Source organism: Podarcis tiliguerta (assembly GCF_965153285.1).
Source record: "Podarcis tiliguerta genome assembly, chromosome: 6".
NCBI lineage: Eukaryota > Metazoa > Chordata > Lepidosauria > Squamata > Lacertidae > Podarcis > Podarcis tiliguerta.
Window position 1 is genome coordinate 50,348,746 of NC_139539.1, and position 18,851 is coordinate 50,367,596.

General features: G+C 43.5%; 1 protein-coding gene and 1 long non-coding RNA gene across 3 annotated transcripts in view; one reads left to right on the top strand and one right to left on the bottom strand.

Annotated features, from left to right (window-relative positions):
• Positions 1 to 727: 727 nt before the first annotated feature.
• Positions 728 to 10,309, bottom strand: LOC310680822. 2 transcript variants are annotated; one of them, XR_014512961.1, is made up of 4 exons: positions 10,202 to 10,309; positions 5,636 to 5,740; positions 3,254 to 3,467; positions 728 to 1,797 (listed from the first exon to the last, which is right to left on the bottom strand). It is a non-coding gene; the product is annotated as an uncharacterized lncRNA (long non-coding RNA). The 2 variants fall into 2 exon arrangements; XR_014512962.1 differs by having other exon boundaries at positions 728 to 3,070.
• ZSWIM5 (zinc finger SWIM-type containing 5) overlaps positions 9,530 to 18,851 on the top strand; it is a 121,874-nt gene continuing 112,552 nt past the window's right edge. The window contains exon 1 of the mRNA XM_083447778.1: positions 9,530 to 10,306. Within this exon, the coding sequence (XP_083303904.1) occupies positions 9,595 to 10,306 (712 nt within the window). The 5' untranslated portion in view covers positions 9,530 to 9,594. The remainder of the gene's footprint in view (positions 10,307 to 18,851) is intronic.

The following is an 18,851-nucleotide window of genomic DNA, read 5'->3' on the forward strand; positions in this document are numbered from 1 at the left end:
GCTGGACTCTGTCTGAGGCAAGAGGAGCCTCAAAACTCTGGTGGTGAACCCAGAAGGGAGGGCAGCAGAATGAGCACATGCCCCCACCATCCAGCCCACCACTGTGGCCACTACTGCTGGGTGGCCACCATTGGTGCCAGTACCATTGGTGCCTACTATCTATGTCACTCCCAGCACACATCCTGCTGCTGTTGTCCCCCTGCAACCATAGGCCAGTCCCGAGAAAGGAGATGTCAACTGAACATCAGGATGAACTTTTTGACAGTAAGAACTGTTCAGCAGTGGAATGGACTCCCTTGGAAGGTGGTGGACTCTCCTTCGCTTAAGCAGAGTCGGGATGGCCATCTGTCATGGATGCTATGGTTGAGATTCCTGCATTGCAGGAGGTTGGACTAGCTGACCCTTGGGGTCCCTTCTATGACCCCCCCCCAAAGAGAGACACTGAGAGAACTGGCTACGTATGCTCTCTGTTGTTGATGAGCAGGAGGGTCCCATAAGTTCCTGCCACTGTTATGGGGAAAAACTAAGCAGTTTTTGCTACCACAGCAAAGCAGCCACAGGTCCTTGCTCCACCTCCATCTCTCCACACACAAGGCAGCTTTCTTCCTCAAAGCATGGCACTGTGGGTTGAGAAGGCTACAGAGATGAGATCTGCAAGTCCGCCTGTTGTCACTTTGCTGCTGTGGCAAAAGCTCTTTAAGCAGGAAACTGTTACACTTTAAGAAGCACGGACAACATTCGTACAGTGTGCCTTTCCAGGGCCCACTTGCCCCGCAATGCCTCACTCTGAATAAGGACCCTGAATAAGGATCATTCCTGAGAGAAAAGCATTGTGCAGTAAGTGATAGCAGCCACACAGGATGGTGGAGGAGGGGACAGGGAGGCAATCAGCTTGGTGAGCACGATTTGCTGCTCCACCTCAGACAGCTAAATGTCTTGAACCAGCCCTGCTTCCCCACACTTAGCTGCAATGTATGGGAGTTTGAACTAAAGAGAAATTCAAGGATGTATGCTTTCCTCCCTTTTAGTACAGGCACAACACCATACAGTCCTTTCCTTGCAAGGTTCCTACAGTTGTGTAATATGTGTAGTTCAGCTTATCTGAATTGCTGAATCCTTCATGCCAGCTCACCTAGATGCTTCTGCTCTTAAAGAGTTTTCTCTTCTTCATTGCAAAATTTGGGGTTTCAAGGTAAAGAGCCCTTGGGGGGCCTAGGGAAAAGGCCATGTTGATCATTTACCACCATGCTGTACACTGAAACTAGCTTGAAATGATGAAGGAACAATTCTGGAAAGCTAATTTGAAGTGTCCTGTTTACTCATAGTTTTTGCTTGATTTATTCATGCTCTTTCAGTCTGGCAAAAATGTTTCCCATGTTATTTTAGTATTTCTAATTAACTAGAGTGAACATGAATGATTAGGGGATGTGTGGTTGGGGCTTCTTTTTGCTGAACTCAGCATTGCTTTCAGCCAAGGCCAGCTGGGCCAGAAGCCTGCTCTCTAGGGTCAATGAGTAACATTTTGGATCTCAACCCCTTTATTAGCATTTCCTCCAGAGGAGAGGAAAAGGCAGTAATTCTTTCTGCAGTAACCCAGGCTTCACATGCCAATAGCTTGATATTTGTCAGGACATAAAATTGTTGGCATTCAGAGCAAATGTATTTGTAACAGAAATATGAAGTAATGTGTTGGATGAGCCTCCTTCTGTGTTGGATGGTTGGTCCTTTGCTTTCCATGTGGGTATCAGGTTTGAAAGGAAGTCTAGTCTTTTACAGTTTGGACTGAAGCTGTTCTGGCTGAAGAGTCAAAGACAGAACAATTACTTATAGTTCTTTGTAGGCCGAAGAAGTTGTGCCATGATGTGGCAGGGAAAAGACACCTTCATGGAAGATTGAAAACTAAGAAGAAAGCAGAAACCTGGGGGGCAAGTGGCAGCGCCTTTGTGCATAATTTGCCAGCTTTTCAGTTAATACAAATATAGAGAAGTCTCAGCAAACTATGGTTGGTGTAAAGCTTACAATGTAAACCATGGTTTCCCATTAGATCTGAATCCAAAATGTGGACCTCACAGCCTCTTCACAATGTGACCCTGGCTTCTCACACAAAGACCTGCCTGTCCAGTTATGTGCTGCTGTCAAACTCTACAAAGTTAGGAGCTTTATATCTATCTACCCAGCAGGCTGCCACTCACAAAGGTTAGATAATATACGGGAGGCGATTATTATGTACAAACCTTTTGAATTTTGTTTAAGGTATAAATATTGCCTCTACTCAACATGGTTACATTTTGGGTTTTAAAGGGAAGTTCAATAAACTTGGTTATTTTGCCATCTCAGATTCAGTAGTGTGGAGCACCACTTTTTTCACTGCAAGAAAAGGATGTCCTCTCCTTAAGCACTCTTTGCCAGCCCTTTACATCTACTATATACCGGTATTTTGGAAAGTGATTTGTCCATCTATCTGTCCCTCTGTTCTTCATAGGTTCAGCTGCCTCATGAGATGCCATTGCCATACTTGGCATGAGGGTTCCTGAGCTGCGGGTGGAGAGGGGGACAGTTGTTGGAGTTTGGATTCTGGTTGCCATTTTGAATCAAGGTGGAGAACCCAAATGTTACTTGGGAATGACTTTGCCCAATTTTTTTGTGTAGGTTCAGCTACCTCTCGAGAGATCACCACCAAACTCAGCATGAAGGGTGGCAGACTTTGTCACTGTTTGGATGCCAGGTGCCATCTTGATTCAAATCAAAATGTGGCTTTGGCGTGACTTTTTTGACATAGTTCTGGCTGCCTCCAGATATCGCTGCCAAACTTGGCATGAGGGTTCCTGAAATGGGGACAGCAGTCTTCATTGACATTTAGATTGCGGACACCATTTTGATTCAGACCAAACCAAAGAAGGGTGTGTGTGTGTGGTGCCATTGGTCTCCACCATGCAAGGACTCGCATGCTGAGATTTGGTTAATAAGACATTTTGCAATTGGAAAAGGTTCTCTGTATACTTGGGTTGCTCCTTGTCAGGTCAGCTTTTCTCAAGGACACTATGCATATATATACTGACCCTCCTGTTCCCTACAGGGAAGGGAAAAAGCTGAGAATGTTCATTACACTTTACAATCCTTGCTTAAACTGCCTGCTTTCTGAACAAAAAGAAAGTCTTGTCTCTTTTAAAATAATAATTAAGTACTGAATATAACATGTGCAAAAAGGAGCAGGGAATCAGAGTGGGGGGACAGAACCCAACTCAGTTTTTACCTGCAGCATCTCATGGTGTTCAGCGTCAAATGGCTGAAAAATCTACTAGCCTAGATACAGTAGTTTGATCCTTTGCAATAGACATCTATCTCCACAGCTACTGCAGCTTTCAGGAACTGAATGAAAGGCTTGAGATGTACGGTACAGTATCTTCCACGTTCCTCTTGAAACGGACTTTTAACATTGCTTTCCTCGTTTCTACCACAAGAGGGACCTGGAATATAAAACAGCATTAATTAAAATCAAGCCTATTTCATTTCACTGCAGGAAAGAAAACAAAGCCTCCACCTGGAACACCCGAGAGGCCATGGGTTGGTTAGCCTTTTGTCCTTCCCAACTTGACATCAGCCAGTCATGGAGAACAGAAAATGCGGAAGTGTTCAGAGTGGATCAGAGGGTGGGGTGGGGGTATTAAATTCAAGGCAAAAGAGTTCAGTCGGGCACTTGGCCACTCTTAAAAGGATTGATTTGTAAAATTAGTATAGTTGTGAACCAAGTTTAGAATTGATTGCTGTTATTTTACTACCAAATGAACAAAATATTATTTTTAAAAAGGATATGGACCAGGGTGTCATCTGTGAATGTTTTCCATGTTTCCAATATGGGAAGCATCCTCTTTATCTTTTATTACATGGAACTAGGAGCTTAAGTTTAATTAATTCCTTATGTAAACCTTTGGGCAAGGTTCTAGACATTCTAGATGCCCAGATATAGAGAGGCTTGTTAGGTCAACATCTACAAAGGTAGTAAGCGCCCTTTATTCTTTCCTGCCACATGGGACCTGTTTATGAGCAGCTCCTGTACAGCTGGGAAAACATTTAAATCGTGCAATCACAAGGGCGAAAGACGATTGGAAATGACCAACAACTGGGAGGTTGGATAATTTAAATGTTCTCCCAGCTGCATGTTGTGGATAAACAATTTCCATGTGGCGGGAAGAATGTCTAAAAGAATGCAATAATTTGGTGCTTTTAACCTTGATCGAAATACGTATGATACCTGTTTCAAACTAACAGACAATAATAGATGTTTCTTGGATAGAAAGAGTGACCTGAATAAAGTAATTTTGGATGCACTGTTCTCAAACCTCATAATTTAGCACTTGCATGTTTCCTTCAGTGATGCAATGAGCAAGGGGGGAGGTGGAATGTGTGTGAGAGACTTCAGACCAGGAAACTAGCCAGGTGGAATAGGGCTGAATCCTCGCTATGCCACAGCCCTGATGAGATCAAATCATGGATTTCACACATCTTTTCAAGTTTGACCTTTATAACCAGAGGCTAACCAGGACTTTAGATGTTTGGATGGTTGCAATTAGCAAACTCTCATTAAATGTTTTGTGCAGGTGGACCAGAGAAATTAACTTTTCAGAGTGTGAACGTAGATTTCTATGGTCATGAGGGAAATGCCTACAAATGTGAGGGGTAGAGTCTACGAAAGGCACAGGATTTGCTCTGTTCAATTCATAAGTGTGAAATTAAATCAGTATCTGTAAATATTCCTAATTTTCATAATTTATTTTGGTAACCCAAATTAAAGAATGTGAAGTATTTGTGCCAAAATGGCACTAGCATGACTGCTTATCCCTTTATAAAATTGTTCATGTACAATGAGGGCATAAATAATTGTAATACTAATTAAACTATTAATATAAAATGTAGCAGCCACATTATCCATATGGAGAAAGTGCTTGTTTGCCTAAGGGTCTGCCTTACTTCATATTCTATTCAGTGATCTTATGTCAGCTTCCTCTTTTTCCTAAACCCAAATCTACACTCAATTATTTGCCCTAGCTGTCCTAGTAAGCTCCCATGTTCACACTTGGGAGTAAGCCCCATTGAATTAAATGCGAGTTGTTTCTGAAGAAACATGCATAGGATTGCACTGTTTGGTTCTGGGTGTTGCTACACTGTGGTACTGAGTAAGAATTCTGTAAGCACTGTTACTTGGTCATTAGCTTTATGGCTCACAATCATTAAGCATTTAGTGATCTGTAAAAACATGGGACACCATCCAACCCAAAGGTAAGCAGCTTTAAAGCCCATTGATTTGAAAGGGAGAGTTAAGTTTTCTCATTAATATCAATGGGGTTTTAAAAACTACTTAACAGAAACATTCTCATAATTAGAGCGAGCACCAGCATCTGGCATCCTAGGTGCAGTTTTCAGGGCCCACCGCAGCTAATGCTGTCCACCAGCCCCACACAAATACATGACTGATTTAGCGGAGCCACCATTTTAAATTTCTTAAAATGTCACAGAGTGATGCTACATAGAATGCTCCAAGGCACCATGGGAAATTCAAAATGGTGGCTTCCCAGCTACTTTCTGCTGCCTCCAGAAATACCACCAACTGAGATGCCCTCCATTGTAAGAAGCTCACCAGATAGCACTTTGCCAAGGTCCTGTTCAACCCTGGAGGCAGACCTCCCCATCATCAGTTATTCAAATAGTCGCAGTTATTGGCTGGCAGCAGCCACAGTGGTCACTAAATAAAGATATTGTAGGTGAGAACTGTAACAGGCACCTTATTTTTATATGTGCTTCATGTCTTTACTTGTATCAGAACAGCATATAACAGGGATATATATTCTGAGAACTCTTTTGTCTGCTGTCAGCTAATAACCAATTACCTATTGCATTTGTACACCTTTTCATCTTATATTGAACAGCCAGGTACATCTGGTAGTGTTTGATTGATTGATTAATTAAAAGCATTTAATAATATCTCACAACAAATGTAACATATGTAGAAAAGACTTTACAACCTGAAAAAAGAGACAATGCATGTATTTTTGTAAACCAAGAAAATCTTTAATTAAAATTATTTTTATAAATTAAAAGCATAAAAAACAGACACACACACACACATTTTAAAAATCTGAACTGGCTCTCAGAGAAGACAATACTGTGAAAGCAGGATAGTTAGGAGGAACTAAATTTTGTATCAGGACCTCAAGTGCTTTATTTCTGCTAAGTTCTCATTATTTAACCAGCGTTCCTAACTGTGACAGATGTCCCATATTTGCGTTGGAGCTGTTTCCGCTCCTTTTGCAAAATCCCACCTGCTCCTTCCTCACCTGCTCCGTTTTCAACACTTGAGCTTGAGAAGGCATGCCAAATGTGAGACAGCTTTTGTAAGGTCTGGTCAATATCACTTGCTCTGATGTAACAAAACTAAACCCTGGAACTTGTTAAATTTCCATACACGTTGGGTTAACTTTCTGAGCAGGACAAGGATTCTTTATGGGTTTTAATGAGGAAGAGCAATCATAGAATAATTTTAATATTGACTTTTGACTGTTTTAGCGTGCAAGTCCACTGGCTGAAGGAGTGCAGGATTTGGTGAAAGCCTCATTATGCTGGCGGAAGTCAAGATACAGATGAATACAAGAAGTAGTCTTCCACCAAGTCAGATACCATTGGGCCATCTAACCTAGTACTGTATTGTCTTCACTGTGTGGCAGCAACTTTCTCAGCCCTACCTGCAGAAGTTGGGTATTGAAACTGGGAAACTATACAAAACAGATGCTTTACTTCTGAGCTACAGACTTTCCCTATATGCTGCTGGGGTGACAAATTCACCAGTGGAACACCTGCGATACACAAGTGGTCGTGTTCTAGTTGCAAAGGCATGTCCACTGATCCAGTTAAAAGACAGAACCTGATCTGATGCCATGTCTCAATGCATGGAGCCAACACGGAAAAACTGGAGACACTAATGAACTATAAAGGATAAAGCAAACCAGTTGCTCTAGGGGTGTTAAACCTCTCCTCAGCAGCTGCTACTTGGGTCACAGTGCTTCCTTTCTTTTTAAAAGAGCTCATCTGCAAAAAGCGGAGAATGCAACTTTTATATATGCAGAAATCTAGCTGAAACTGTATATGGAGCAGGAAGTCAGCTACTGTGGTACAGGATAAAAACATGGCCAGCTGATCTAGGATTGCAACTCAAAATTAAGGGTTGCATTCAACTATGTTTTACTCTGAGTAGACCTGTTTCAATTATTGGCAATGCTTAACTTAGGTGCACTAATTTCAATGGGTCTACTCGGAGTAAAAGTTAGTTGCCTACAGTTCTAAACTTGAAACATTGACTTGCTAAAGTTTTTGCCAACGTTTGTGCTCACAGCCGCCTCAGCAAAGGCAGATCTAGTAACCCAACAACTGTGATACGGTGCTTTGTGGCATGATCTCTTATGTATATCATCATTGATCCAATATTAGAACTTGTGAGGTATCAGGCACTGCAGTGTTGCTTCTCCTTTTTGCCTGCTGATGCATAGAAGTTACTCTCACATACATTTACAATGCAATGCGGTGTCTCTCTTGATAATTTGTGAATACAGGGGCTTCTCTGTATCTCATAAATATTTCTGTTGAATTCACATTGAATGTCATAGTAAATAGCATTTAAAATCTATATTGCCCTCTGCGGTTAATTTTAGTTATCAAAATTAGGTAGATAACCGTTTACTTTTGGAAACATTGGCACCCATGTTACAGAGCTACAAAATCCAGGTTTTCACCTGTTCCACAAAGTAGAACTCTCCCTCTCTATATTCATGTGATGTTGGTCTCTGTGCCTGCCTGTTTATTGTCTGAGGTTATGGATAACATCTGTAGGTGTGTGTATGTGCTTTGATGAAAAGAAAACTATTGAGATTGCACAGCATGTGGCAGGAGTTCCTTTCAGCCACTAACTGAACCAGTCACTCCTAACACAGATTTTGAAGTGAGAAGGAGTGATGCAAGGACTTGCCTAGGATTCTATGGAGTGAGTGGTATAGGTCTAAGGATGTTAGAATGTCTTTGTGCACATTACTTTGCTTACAGAAGGATACTCTGACTTAGGCATGTTGTGCCTGGAAGGTCAATTGTGCTATGCAACCAGATTCTAAACAGAATTAGGAATGCCTAAACCAGTTTGTTGTGGTAGTCTCAGGCTTGTCTATCTCTGCATAAGAGCCAGCTGCAAGCACTAATGCATGCATACTCAAAATAGTGCTCAGATGATAGCATGGCTACATACTGTTCTATATAGTAAGATAAAAACAATGCACTTTCCCTTGTGTTCATCTTTGTGCAAATTAAGGTTGTTGTGTTTTTCCCCAAAGGCACAACTAGTTTCTTACAGAATCCAGAGGTGCCAGGGGCCTTTCTCATGCAATGCGAGGTGTCTGCGATGGGAGCTTGATGGATCCAGAGGTAGCATCATAGAAGATCTATGGAACTGGGTTTAGTCTGTGGGGTACCATACAGCAGATGTTACAGCCAATTGTTTTATATTAGCTTATACTGAATGGCCCAGTTGCTGCCTTGTAAGATAGGAGGAGTATAGATTTCTACCCTCTCAGGTGCCAGTCTCTAGGTTTTTCTGAATTAAGTGTTGGCTCGGCTGTACATTCATATTTTTTTCTAGGGCTTTGTGAGAAGCTGCGAGGCTCATTCCACGGGGCACTCAAGGCATGCCAGTGGCAGTGGGTGACGTTGCAGACTGCAGGTCAAGAGGAGCAATGAATGCTTTTGAGGGTTTGCCTTTCTAAAAGGAGAGATCCTTGCCTAGCAGCCGCCCTCTGCCAGCTGCCCTTGAAGCCCTGCCTAATCCTAGGTAGGCGAGGAGGGACAAGCCGCCTTGCTTATTACTCAGCGGCCAGATAAAGACCTTCTGCTCGTCCTGAGAGACGCTTCTCCGTCTGATCACTTCTATTTCCAGCAGGACTCAGCCCCTGGGAAGGAGAACGGAGAGCAGATTCCGAAGCTGAGCCTCTTGGCGCAAAGGAATCCCACCCACCCCCAGACCCCATGCGAAAGGTTGCTAACTGGGCAAGCCCCGTCGACGAAGCCCCCCCCCCCCCCCCCCCGCGCAAACAAAAGCATTCTTCGCCCTTCACGAAACGTATCTCCGTGCTTCTTTCCAGAGGAAAAGAGCACTTAGAACGCTACTCAAAGTCAACCTCCTACTCTGAAGAGATTTGCTTTTATTAAAAGGACGTGAAAAGGTGGCCGGGGAGGGGGGAGACGTTGGGGGAATGTCTAGAGGGAGTCCCCATCTCTCACCTACGCAGGTTGAAGTCATGAGAAAGAGCAATTGTTGGGGGGGGGGGGAGTGTCAAATGTTCCGAATGAGAGATTCCTTCCACAGGGAGGGGCCACGTGACACCTACCCCCCTCTCCGGTCTCTGGGGCGGCCGCCCACGCCGTGGTCCCCGTCCGCCCCCTCCCTCCGTCACCCCCCTTCTCCGCCGCAGTCTCCTCCCTCCACCGCCCCCCCCCCCCGTCGCGCTCGCAGGCAGGCAGGCAGGCAGGCACGGGCTGGGGCTCAGTGGGTCGGACGCAGCCATGGCGGAGGGAGGCGAGGGAGAGGAACTGCTCCGGCCGCCGCTGCCCGCCGCGGGCTCGCCGGGCCCCAAGCGCCTGTGCTCCCGGGGGGTGGGCGCGGCGGTGGCGGCTCCCCGCGCGGGGGACTGCCCGGGGGGTCCCGTCGGCGCGACCGGGGCGGGCGGCGGCGCGGCCAACGCCGTCGCGGTGGGGCCGCGGGGGTGCTGCCCCTCCTCGGGCGGGCCCGGCCCGGGGCCTGTCTGCGGGCCGGCCGGGCCGCTGCTGCCGCTCCAGCAGCCCGAGTCTCTGCTGGACGCGGCGGCCAAGCGAGTGGCGGGCAGCTGGGCCTTCGAGCGAGTGGAGGGCCGCTTCCAGCGCATCCCCGAGCCCGTGCAGCGCCGCATCGTCTACTGGAGCTTCCCCCGCAGCGAGCGCCAGATCTGCATGTACTCCAGCTTCCAGCCCGGGCGCCCCGGAGGAGGCGGCGCCGCCGGGCCCGGCAACGGCGCGTCGGCGGGCGGCACGGGAGCCGCGGGCAACGGGACGGGCGTCGGGGGCGCCGAGGACAGTCCGGCGGCCCCGGCAGCCGCCACCGGCGCAGCCCTTCCCCCCGGCGCGCCCCCGCTACCGGCCTCGGGCGTCCCGGCCAGCGCCGCCGTCACCGAGGGGCTCCCCTTCCGCAGAGGCATCCGCCTGCTGGAGACGGGCGCCGTGGACAACGTGCTGCAAGTGGGTGAGTGAGGCGCTTCGGCGGCGGCGGCGGCGAGAGACCGCCCCTTCTGCCCTCCGCCGGCGCGTCCGGCCGCTGCTCCGCTCGAGGATCCTTGGTTCCCCCTCTTCCTTGGCCGTCTCGCGTTTCTCTCGCTCTCCTTCCCAGGCTTCGCCTCCGCTTCCTCTTTGCCTTCTCACGGGCTGCCCTTTCATTCCCCTCCCTCCTGTCAAATGCCATTCCTCTTTCCCCTCCCCCCCATACTGTATCCTTTTCCTCGATCCCCTTCCCTCCCTCTCTCTCTCCACCCCCAACCTGCCTTTCCCCCCATTCTCTCGCTCGGTCCCTTATCTCTGCTGCTGCTGCTTCTGTGCTTTAAGACCCTGAAGATTTTCCTCCTCCAACAATCGCAGCCTTTTGTCTGGTCTGTTTGCTGCTTGACAGTATCCCCACCACCACCACCCCGGAGGGCGGAGGTTGGAGGTTGGAAGGGAGAATGAGAGGGTGCCCCCCACACCCCATGCAAGCTCTGCTGTGTGGCGGGCTTGAGAAGGAGCCGGCTTTGGTCTCTTTTCCTTTTCCTAAAGTAGGGGTGTTGCTGTGAAGGAGATGTTGGGGGGAAGTTTTCCAAAGGACGTAGGCATCATAGAGACCTGAACTTGCTTTGGGAAAGGATTCGAACTCTTTTGTCAAAGCGCCTCCCCCTAACGTTGCCTGCTTCCGAAACCCCTCTCTCCCACCCGTGGGTTAGAGAAGGACCAAACCCCACCCCCCAAACATCAGAAGATGATGTCTGTAGGGAAAGCAGGGTTAGGACAGCTTGCAACGCATTATAGAAAACTCTTATTTGCGTTTAAAATGAAATAATATATAGCCTTCTATGCAAATACTTGAGAATCTCATTGAACATAACAAATGGGATTATTTTAGGAGGAGTGGGGGAACCAAAGTAATGTATAATGTATAACTTTTGCTAGTGCCTGAATGTTTGGAATTTTGTCATCATGGCATTCCATTTCTTGTGTGAGTATATGCGTGATATAGATTCCATTGGAAACTGAAAATGGAAATGAAGTCCTTGACTTTATTGACATTCAACACAAGGGTTATTATTACGAGCCTTGTCAGGGGATTCGTAAGTCTGAGTGAGTGACAAAGGTTGTTTTCCTCCCATCCTATTTCCCTCCTGAAATCTGCTTTTGTGAAACGCTAGAAATAATCTGTTTCACATTGTTAGTGGAGGTGAATGAAATGAGTGTTCCCATTAAACTGATATTCTGTTATAATTTTGTTTTTCACATTTGAAATGGAAATTCATTTTATGCCGATGCCCATTGCCATGTATAAACGTCTTGTTAGGTCCCCCCAGATTTTTTAAAAAATGTTTTACTCTTATAGACAATATGTGTGGCTATTCCACCCTCCTCTTGTAGAAAAATAGGAGTTAGTCAGTCAAATTTATTTGCAAAAAAATTAGTCATCACAAAAATACAGGCATAATCAAGCTGAAAGATGCAGTGCTCAGCACAATTTAAGTGGATGTACAGATTTTTATATATCTACACATTCCCTTAAAAAGCCTCCTCTGGAATGCTTACACCTTTTAACAATACATAATTAAATTATATATTTTTTTCATACAAAGGGCTCAGTTATCCACTATGACTAAAATAATAGGTGGTTGTAGGAGTAAAGAGCTGAAATGGCAACATGAAACAATGTTGTGAGAAGAGAAGTAAGTCTGTGAAGAATCTCTGAATATGATTTGACTGTGGAGTTTGCAATCCTTGGATTACAGAACATTTACATCTGATATGTACTTCAACAAGAACACAAATGGTTTATTAAACTTCATATCAAAATAGGTATGAAATCAACTGTAGATTTTATAATGGATGACTCATTGACATGTGAATGTGAGGACTAGAGGTTTTTGGACTGATTTGGTACGGCAAATTAAGAAACACTTGTTTTTTAAATAATTTACAATAATAATGTGAGCAACCGAGTGCAAAATTCTGAATAAATAATTCTTAGTATTTCTTGAATTAGAAATATAGAAGCCTTTGTAACTTATTTTGTACTGTATTATCAATATTTACTGCAGCAGCTGGAGTGTTTCTTCTAAAGATGACTCTTCTTAAAATACTTGGGGGGGGAGTAGAGGATTTTGGAAACGACACAGGGAAATGGTGAAGGAAAGTACACACAAAGCTGCAGATGGAATGCAACAATTTTTAGACTGAGAGCAGACCAGTTTATCTAGGCCCATTGATATGTCTTTGCCGTATCATGACTAGATTAAGTAGCCTCTTGCGGTTTGTAGTTCGCAACAGGGCACCTGATTTTGTCAGGTACCATGCTGCAGAAATGCAAAATTTAGCTGCAAACAGAATACCTATTCAATGTAAATATAATGTTTTTCTAATACAGGAGGGTGGGTAAGGGAGTTTTTTCTTATTGAACATATGGAAATATTCCATAATATAGGAATTGCAACCTCTGCTGCAGTTACCGACAATAAGAAGTTGTCAGCTTCCATTGATGTTCTTCCCCTCTCTTTTTAAAGTTTACAAGCCATAGATAAATTTATAACAGGGCTGGAGAATGAGATGAAAGACGGCTGATTTAATAGGGAAAGGAGTTGGTGCACATTTGCATAATACTGTAAGCCCTTTCCTAGAGAGGAGCTGAAAGAGAATTTAAATAAAACAAAATGCTCTGAAGTGATGAATGTTTATCTCATGCAGATGGTGAGCATAATAGTTTCCATATCTGTACTGGTAACCACATCTACTAATGTGTAAGATAGGGTAAGCCTTACCAACAAAGAGGTTTGTTGGTCTTGGAAGCATTTGCATTGAAATTGGAACTTTTGATGCTGTGATGTATGAGAGCCTTTATGTTTTAAGGAAAAATATACTGGCCACGAAATAAATAAAAAAAATCTTAATTTATAATAAAGACCATCTGTAGCTCTACTTTTTTGTATGTTCATAATATGATCCCATCCATTCATTGCATTCTTTGATGTCTGTTCATACTTGTTAAAATTGTATGGATGCAGTTAATATTGTTTCAGGACATCCAATGGATATTTCAAATAAAGACAAGCAAATATTTGTTTTATAAGTGAACTGAACAGTAGTGGTGGTCTAGATAAAAGATTTTTCATATATATTTAACCTTTTGGTGCCTGGTATTCTAGAGATCTGAGCAATGTTTACGGTGTATGGTCAATTAATAATTCCTTCATGCTTAGTAAAACTTAAACACAGCTTAAGCTTGATCTCACTAGAGTCATTAAATTGATTTTTCAGTGTTAGAAGGCTGCTGGACACAAGCATCTTTGTCTTTTGTTTACATAAGACATCCTTAGCTTTGTGTGGCAGTTATAGTAGGGTTGTTTAGAAATTAGTAGATGGATAAAGGAAAGCTTAAAAGAACGGGGAATATTGAGCCTTAACATGAAGCACACTGTTTGTTGGGATCCCTAAAGGAGGGAGTCGATTTTTAACAATTTAATTCAGGTGCAATAAATTTTCAGGAACTATAAATAAATAAAAATATTATATAAATATAAATAAATAGCAATAGAAATGTATGTGGAAGCTATTTTCTTTGGAGAAAATATTGTTTATGGATATTGATCATAAACTTGTATCCAACATGTTGTCCAACACAAAAAGTTCCACTTCTAGTTTGCACTTTTAATTTAATATTGTTTGTCCTTGAGTTGATGCTTGCATACTCATAAGCAGATGTCTCATTTTTAGATGGGGTGTGTGTATTTGTGGCTCTTTATAACTGCAGTACTTTCTCAGACAAGGAAAGATACGTTTACACACTGTCAGCCATAACTATCAAGCTTTTTAATATAGAAAATACATCCAGAAACCTGAAATTCACTGTGTTTTATATCCTGCAATACTGGAATGCTTACAGAGAAGTGTATGTGCGCTTCTAGATACATGAGGGGAATTCACTTTTTAAAAACTTACTGTGGAGCCATCAGAAAAGTTTTTAAAAATATATAATCAACAGGGCAATCTTGTGCATGCTTTCCTGTAAGTCCCATTGAACACAGTGTGGCTTTGAATAAACATTCTTAGGATTTTGCTGTAAATTTGCTTTCACTTTCTTCCTTAGACTTTCACAATTCTTCTGATGTTGTGCTTCAGGCAGTTTTGTTCACATCTGGGCCAGTCATTGTCTCTCAGGTACATCAGGCTGAGAGACAATGACTGGCCCAAGGTCTCCCAGTGAGCTTCATGGCTGAGCAATAATCTGAACCCTGGTCTTCCAGGTCCTAGTCCAACACTCAGACTTCTTCTCCACACCTGTAGATATGTTGATTCCCAATTGGTGAATAATGTTTAGCCCAGATGTGAACAAAAATGTGAGGATTAAATGGGCAGGGGAGAACCTTGAGCTCTTTGGGGGAAACACAAGAGAGGAAGGCAATAAAAAAATAATTTAATTAATATAGCTCTTTTATGTCAAAACTGAAGACTTTGAAAATTGTTCAGAGGAAAAACAAACAAGCGTTTCCACCCCTGATGCCTTGCTAAATTGATAGAAATTGATTTGAAGTATCAGTTTAAAAGAGCAAAGTGTTTAACTTTGGGTTTGGGATGATTTTTGTTGCTGTGTTGTCCCAATGACATCACTAGGAGGTACTGCTATTGCTCCTGAAACAGTATTGTGAATGGCTCCTAAAATTTTAATCTACAAAGTCTTTGATGACCATGCTATTTATTAATGTTTAGGACTGTAGCTTGCATTCTGCACTATTTTACTTTGTTCATCTAAAGTGCCCAGTTAAGCATGCTAACGTCAGAACAGTTTCAGTGAGAGTAACGTGTGCCTAATTATGTTCTCAATTTCTTCCCAAGATCTAAATTTAGTAGTGTAAGGAAACATTGTTGCAACTTTCACTTTTAGACATAAACTTGACCCAGATTTGTTGCCAATCTCTGAGAACAGTGTTGTTAAGAAATTAGCAATAGTGAACAGCTTCTACTAAACAAAATGCATGTTTCGCCATTGTTTTATGTATATGGAATAGCATGTACCATACTTTGATTCAGTAATTATTTCTTTTTTAATAGTTGGGCAGTTGTACCCAAACCAGCATTGCCACAAAAGAAAAAGGATTTATTATAACCAGTTAGTAAATAGAACAATTGATGCAAAACCTCTAAAATGTAGCTATACTTTGTGTTAGCAAAAATTCTATTCTACTTTTTAACAACTTGCTCCCATAATTTAAATTGATGTTACAGCGCAAATGTTACAGCATAGGTTTATCCCAGGAGGCACAGATACTTCTCAAAGCATATTTGTGGATAATATAAAAAGAACATTGAGGGCCACATCACAGGGCAGCAGAGGTGTTGATTACTGGCAGAGAGATCAAGGCAAACAATAACTGGAAACAGGATTGTTTTAGGGTCTGTACAGATGTAAATAGTTTGCATAGTTAGCCTTCTCTGGATCTCCAGCTTACCATTTTTTTGGTCAGACGTCTAGCCTTCCTCAGAGTAGTGAGCTCAGAAGCAATACTGTAATTTATTTCTCTTTTCATAGGAAGTAAGCTATGAAAGTGCTTATTTGCTGGCCTTTGTGATAAAGAAGCCATGGAGTAAGCTTGGATTGTTGGCTATGGTTGCCACCAGAATTTTCAGGACTGGGGTTTTGCCTGACATGGAAAAGTTTACACATGTTTTTTAGGAAACCAGGTTAAGAGCTAATACGGGCTTAGAATTTCCTGTGAAGTGGCACAGAAAGGTTGGATGAGTTCCATGTTGCATGGCCGAGTGAACAACACCCACATGATGACTTCTGCATACAGTGGCTTTAACATTTAGTGGCACTTGCTTTGTTGATCCTCACACCAGCGGCTTTCAGCAATGTGCAGTTCAGCTGTAGAGAGTGTTAAGGCTGTTACGTGGAGAAGCTGTCACACAGATGCTGCCGACATTGGCTGTGACATTTAAGTTGGTCCTGAATTCAGCATTTGGGAGGCCTTTCAAGATGACCACTAGAAAAAGTGCTCTGACTCAAAATTCTAGTCCTGTTGGAATCAGCACTTCAGATAGCCTGATGCCAGACATGCTATCGTCACGTATTAGCTAGTCGGATGTGTTTCAAGAGATTGTCAGGGCACATGTTATAAAGAGGTTTTGTTTTACATCTCTTAATTGGTTCTGCTTCAGCTGTACTGCAAGGTTTCTCCGGTAACGATGTGAGGCAGAGGACCAAATGTCATGTTACATGCATGTAAAGTAAGCCTATTTTAATTTTGCTAGTTGTAGGGAGTAGAATTGAGAGGGGGCATTTTGATTAACTTTGTGGGGAGGGAGCTATTAGGGGTAAAGGGTGCGACTCTTCCAGCAGATAATAAATCTCTTGCTAGCTACCAACTGGTAGATTCCATTTCCCTTTTCCGTAACACCCCCTCCCCAAACAACAGTACGTGATCATGTAGCAACACTTTGACACAGACTTGTAGGTTAAAAAGTATGGCTAACAGAGCAGTGTGATTCTTTTGTGCTGCCACCGGAGCAAAACCATGTCACCGTCATTATATGATCATTTTTTTCCAAAATTCCAAAGCAACCTTTCAATAACCTGTGATTGAAATGCACCCATTAGAACCCTTTCAGCATTCTTTCTAGTTCTAGAAATGTGCTGCTGAAATCTTAAATGTCGACTGCCTTTAGAATAGATGATCTCTCTGTTCTGCCTATAGAGAGTGGTCTATTTCAGACCTGCTTCACACAGCAACCTTTTTGCCCTCCCTGGTCCCTGGCTCTAAAGTTTTGCCAGTCCCTACCAATAGGATCTGCTCTTTTCCCTATGCCAAGTATTATCCAGTCTTTCTTCCCCCTTGACTGTTCCCTTTAAGTCCACTCCCCTATTCTTCCAGACACTGCCTACCCACTTTTCTCTTTAAGTCCCACTTCTCACCTTACTGTCTTCTGTGCCTGCCTTTGACGGTCTCCTTGCCCCTTTATTGCCCTGCATTCTAGGCTCTCTTTCCATAACTATGCTCAGCCTCCCTGAATGCCCAGTACTGCTGCAATTCTCCCTTTTTCCCCTGCAATCCGCAAACTGCAACACCTGCCTTGAGGCCTGGTGTGAGGTTCTGCTCTCAGCTAAGCTGACAGTTTTCTAAGGGGCCGTGGCCAAAAATTATGCATAGCGTGGAGGAAAGTTGGTTGAGAGAAGTTTCTCTCTCTCTCTCTTAATACAGTGGCACCTTGGGTTACATACGCTTCAGGTTACATACATTTCAGGTTACAGACTCCGCAAAACCCAGAAATAGGGCTTCAGGTTCAGAACTTTGCTTTAGGATGAGAACAGAAATCGTGCTCCGGTGGCGCGGCACCAGCAGGAGGCCCCATTAGCTAAAGTGGTGCTTCAGGTTAAGAACAGTTTCAGGTTAAGAACGGACCTCCGGAACGAATTAAGTACTTAACCCGAGGTACCACTGTACTAGAAACCAGGGCCACCCCATGAAAGTGAATATTGGAAGATTCAGGACAGACAAAAGAAAAAAACACCCTCACAAAGTGCAGAGTTAAGCTGTGGAATTTGCTATCGCAAGAGGTCGTGGTGGCCACCAACTTGGATAGCTTTTCCAAAGAGGATTAGACAGATTCATGGAGAACAAGGCTATTAAGAGCTGTAGCCGGAGCAGCAACGTTCTGTGGATGCCAGTCACTGGGTATCACAAATGGGGCGCTCAGATTCTGCTTGTTGGTTTCCCAAGGGGTGGCCACTGTGGGAAGCGGATGCTGGACTAGATGTGCCTTTGGATTGATCCACTGTGGCTCTTCTTATACCTTTCCCAAAAGCAGTTAGAATACAGGGGTACCTCAGTTTACGAACTTAATTCGTTCCGGAAGTCCGATCTTAAACCGAAACCGTTCTTAAAACAAAGTGCACTTTCCCTAATGAGGCCTCCCGCCGCCAGTGACCTTCCACCGTTCGGATTCTGTTCTTAGACCGAGGTAAAGTTCGCAAACCGGGACACTACTTCTGGTTTTGCGTAGTTAGTTCTTAAACAGGGCTGTTCCTAAACCGAGGTACCACTGTACTATGAAGCATATGTCATGGAAGCTCCAGTAATAGCTGTGGGCCTTCACAGGTGGCAGCTGAATTTCGAGAGAGCAAGAGAGAATGAGTGTGCTTCAGCATTACACGGCTGGTCTTTGATCAGTCCAAAAATAAAAGCTTCCTCCTTCTACACCTTTACAATGGGAAAGGGTTAGTGTGCTTTATTATGTGCATATGAAATGAGCATCGACACACCTAATTTATTTAATAGGGATAAGCATTCATAATTTCCTTTCTGAAGCCAGATGCCATAAATGCATCAGATCCCTTGACAGTGATGAACACTGAATTAAGAGGAGTTGCATCAAGCAAAACAGGCTTTTAAAGTAAAACCATTTATGGTGCTAAGCACAAGAACTACACAAATATATCCAGAGGTTGTGAAACCATCAATAGGTTTTGTCTTGCATCTACTAGTTTTGTTTTAAGGGTACAAATTTATTCA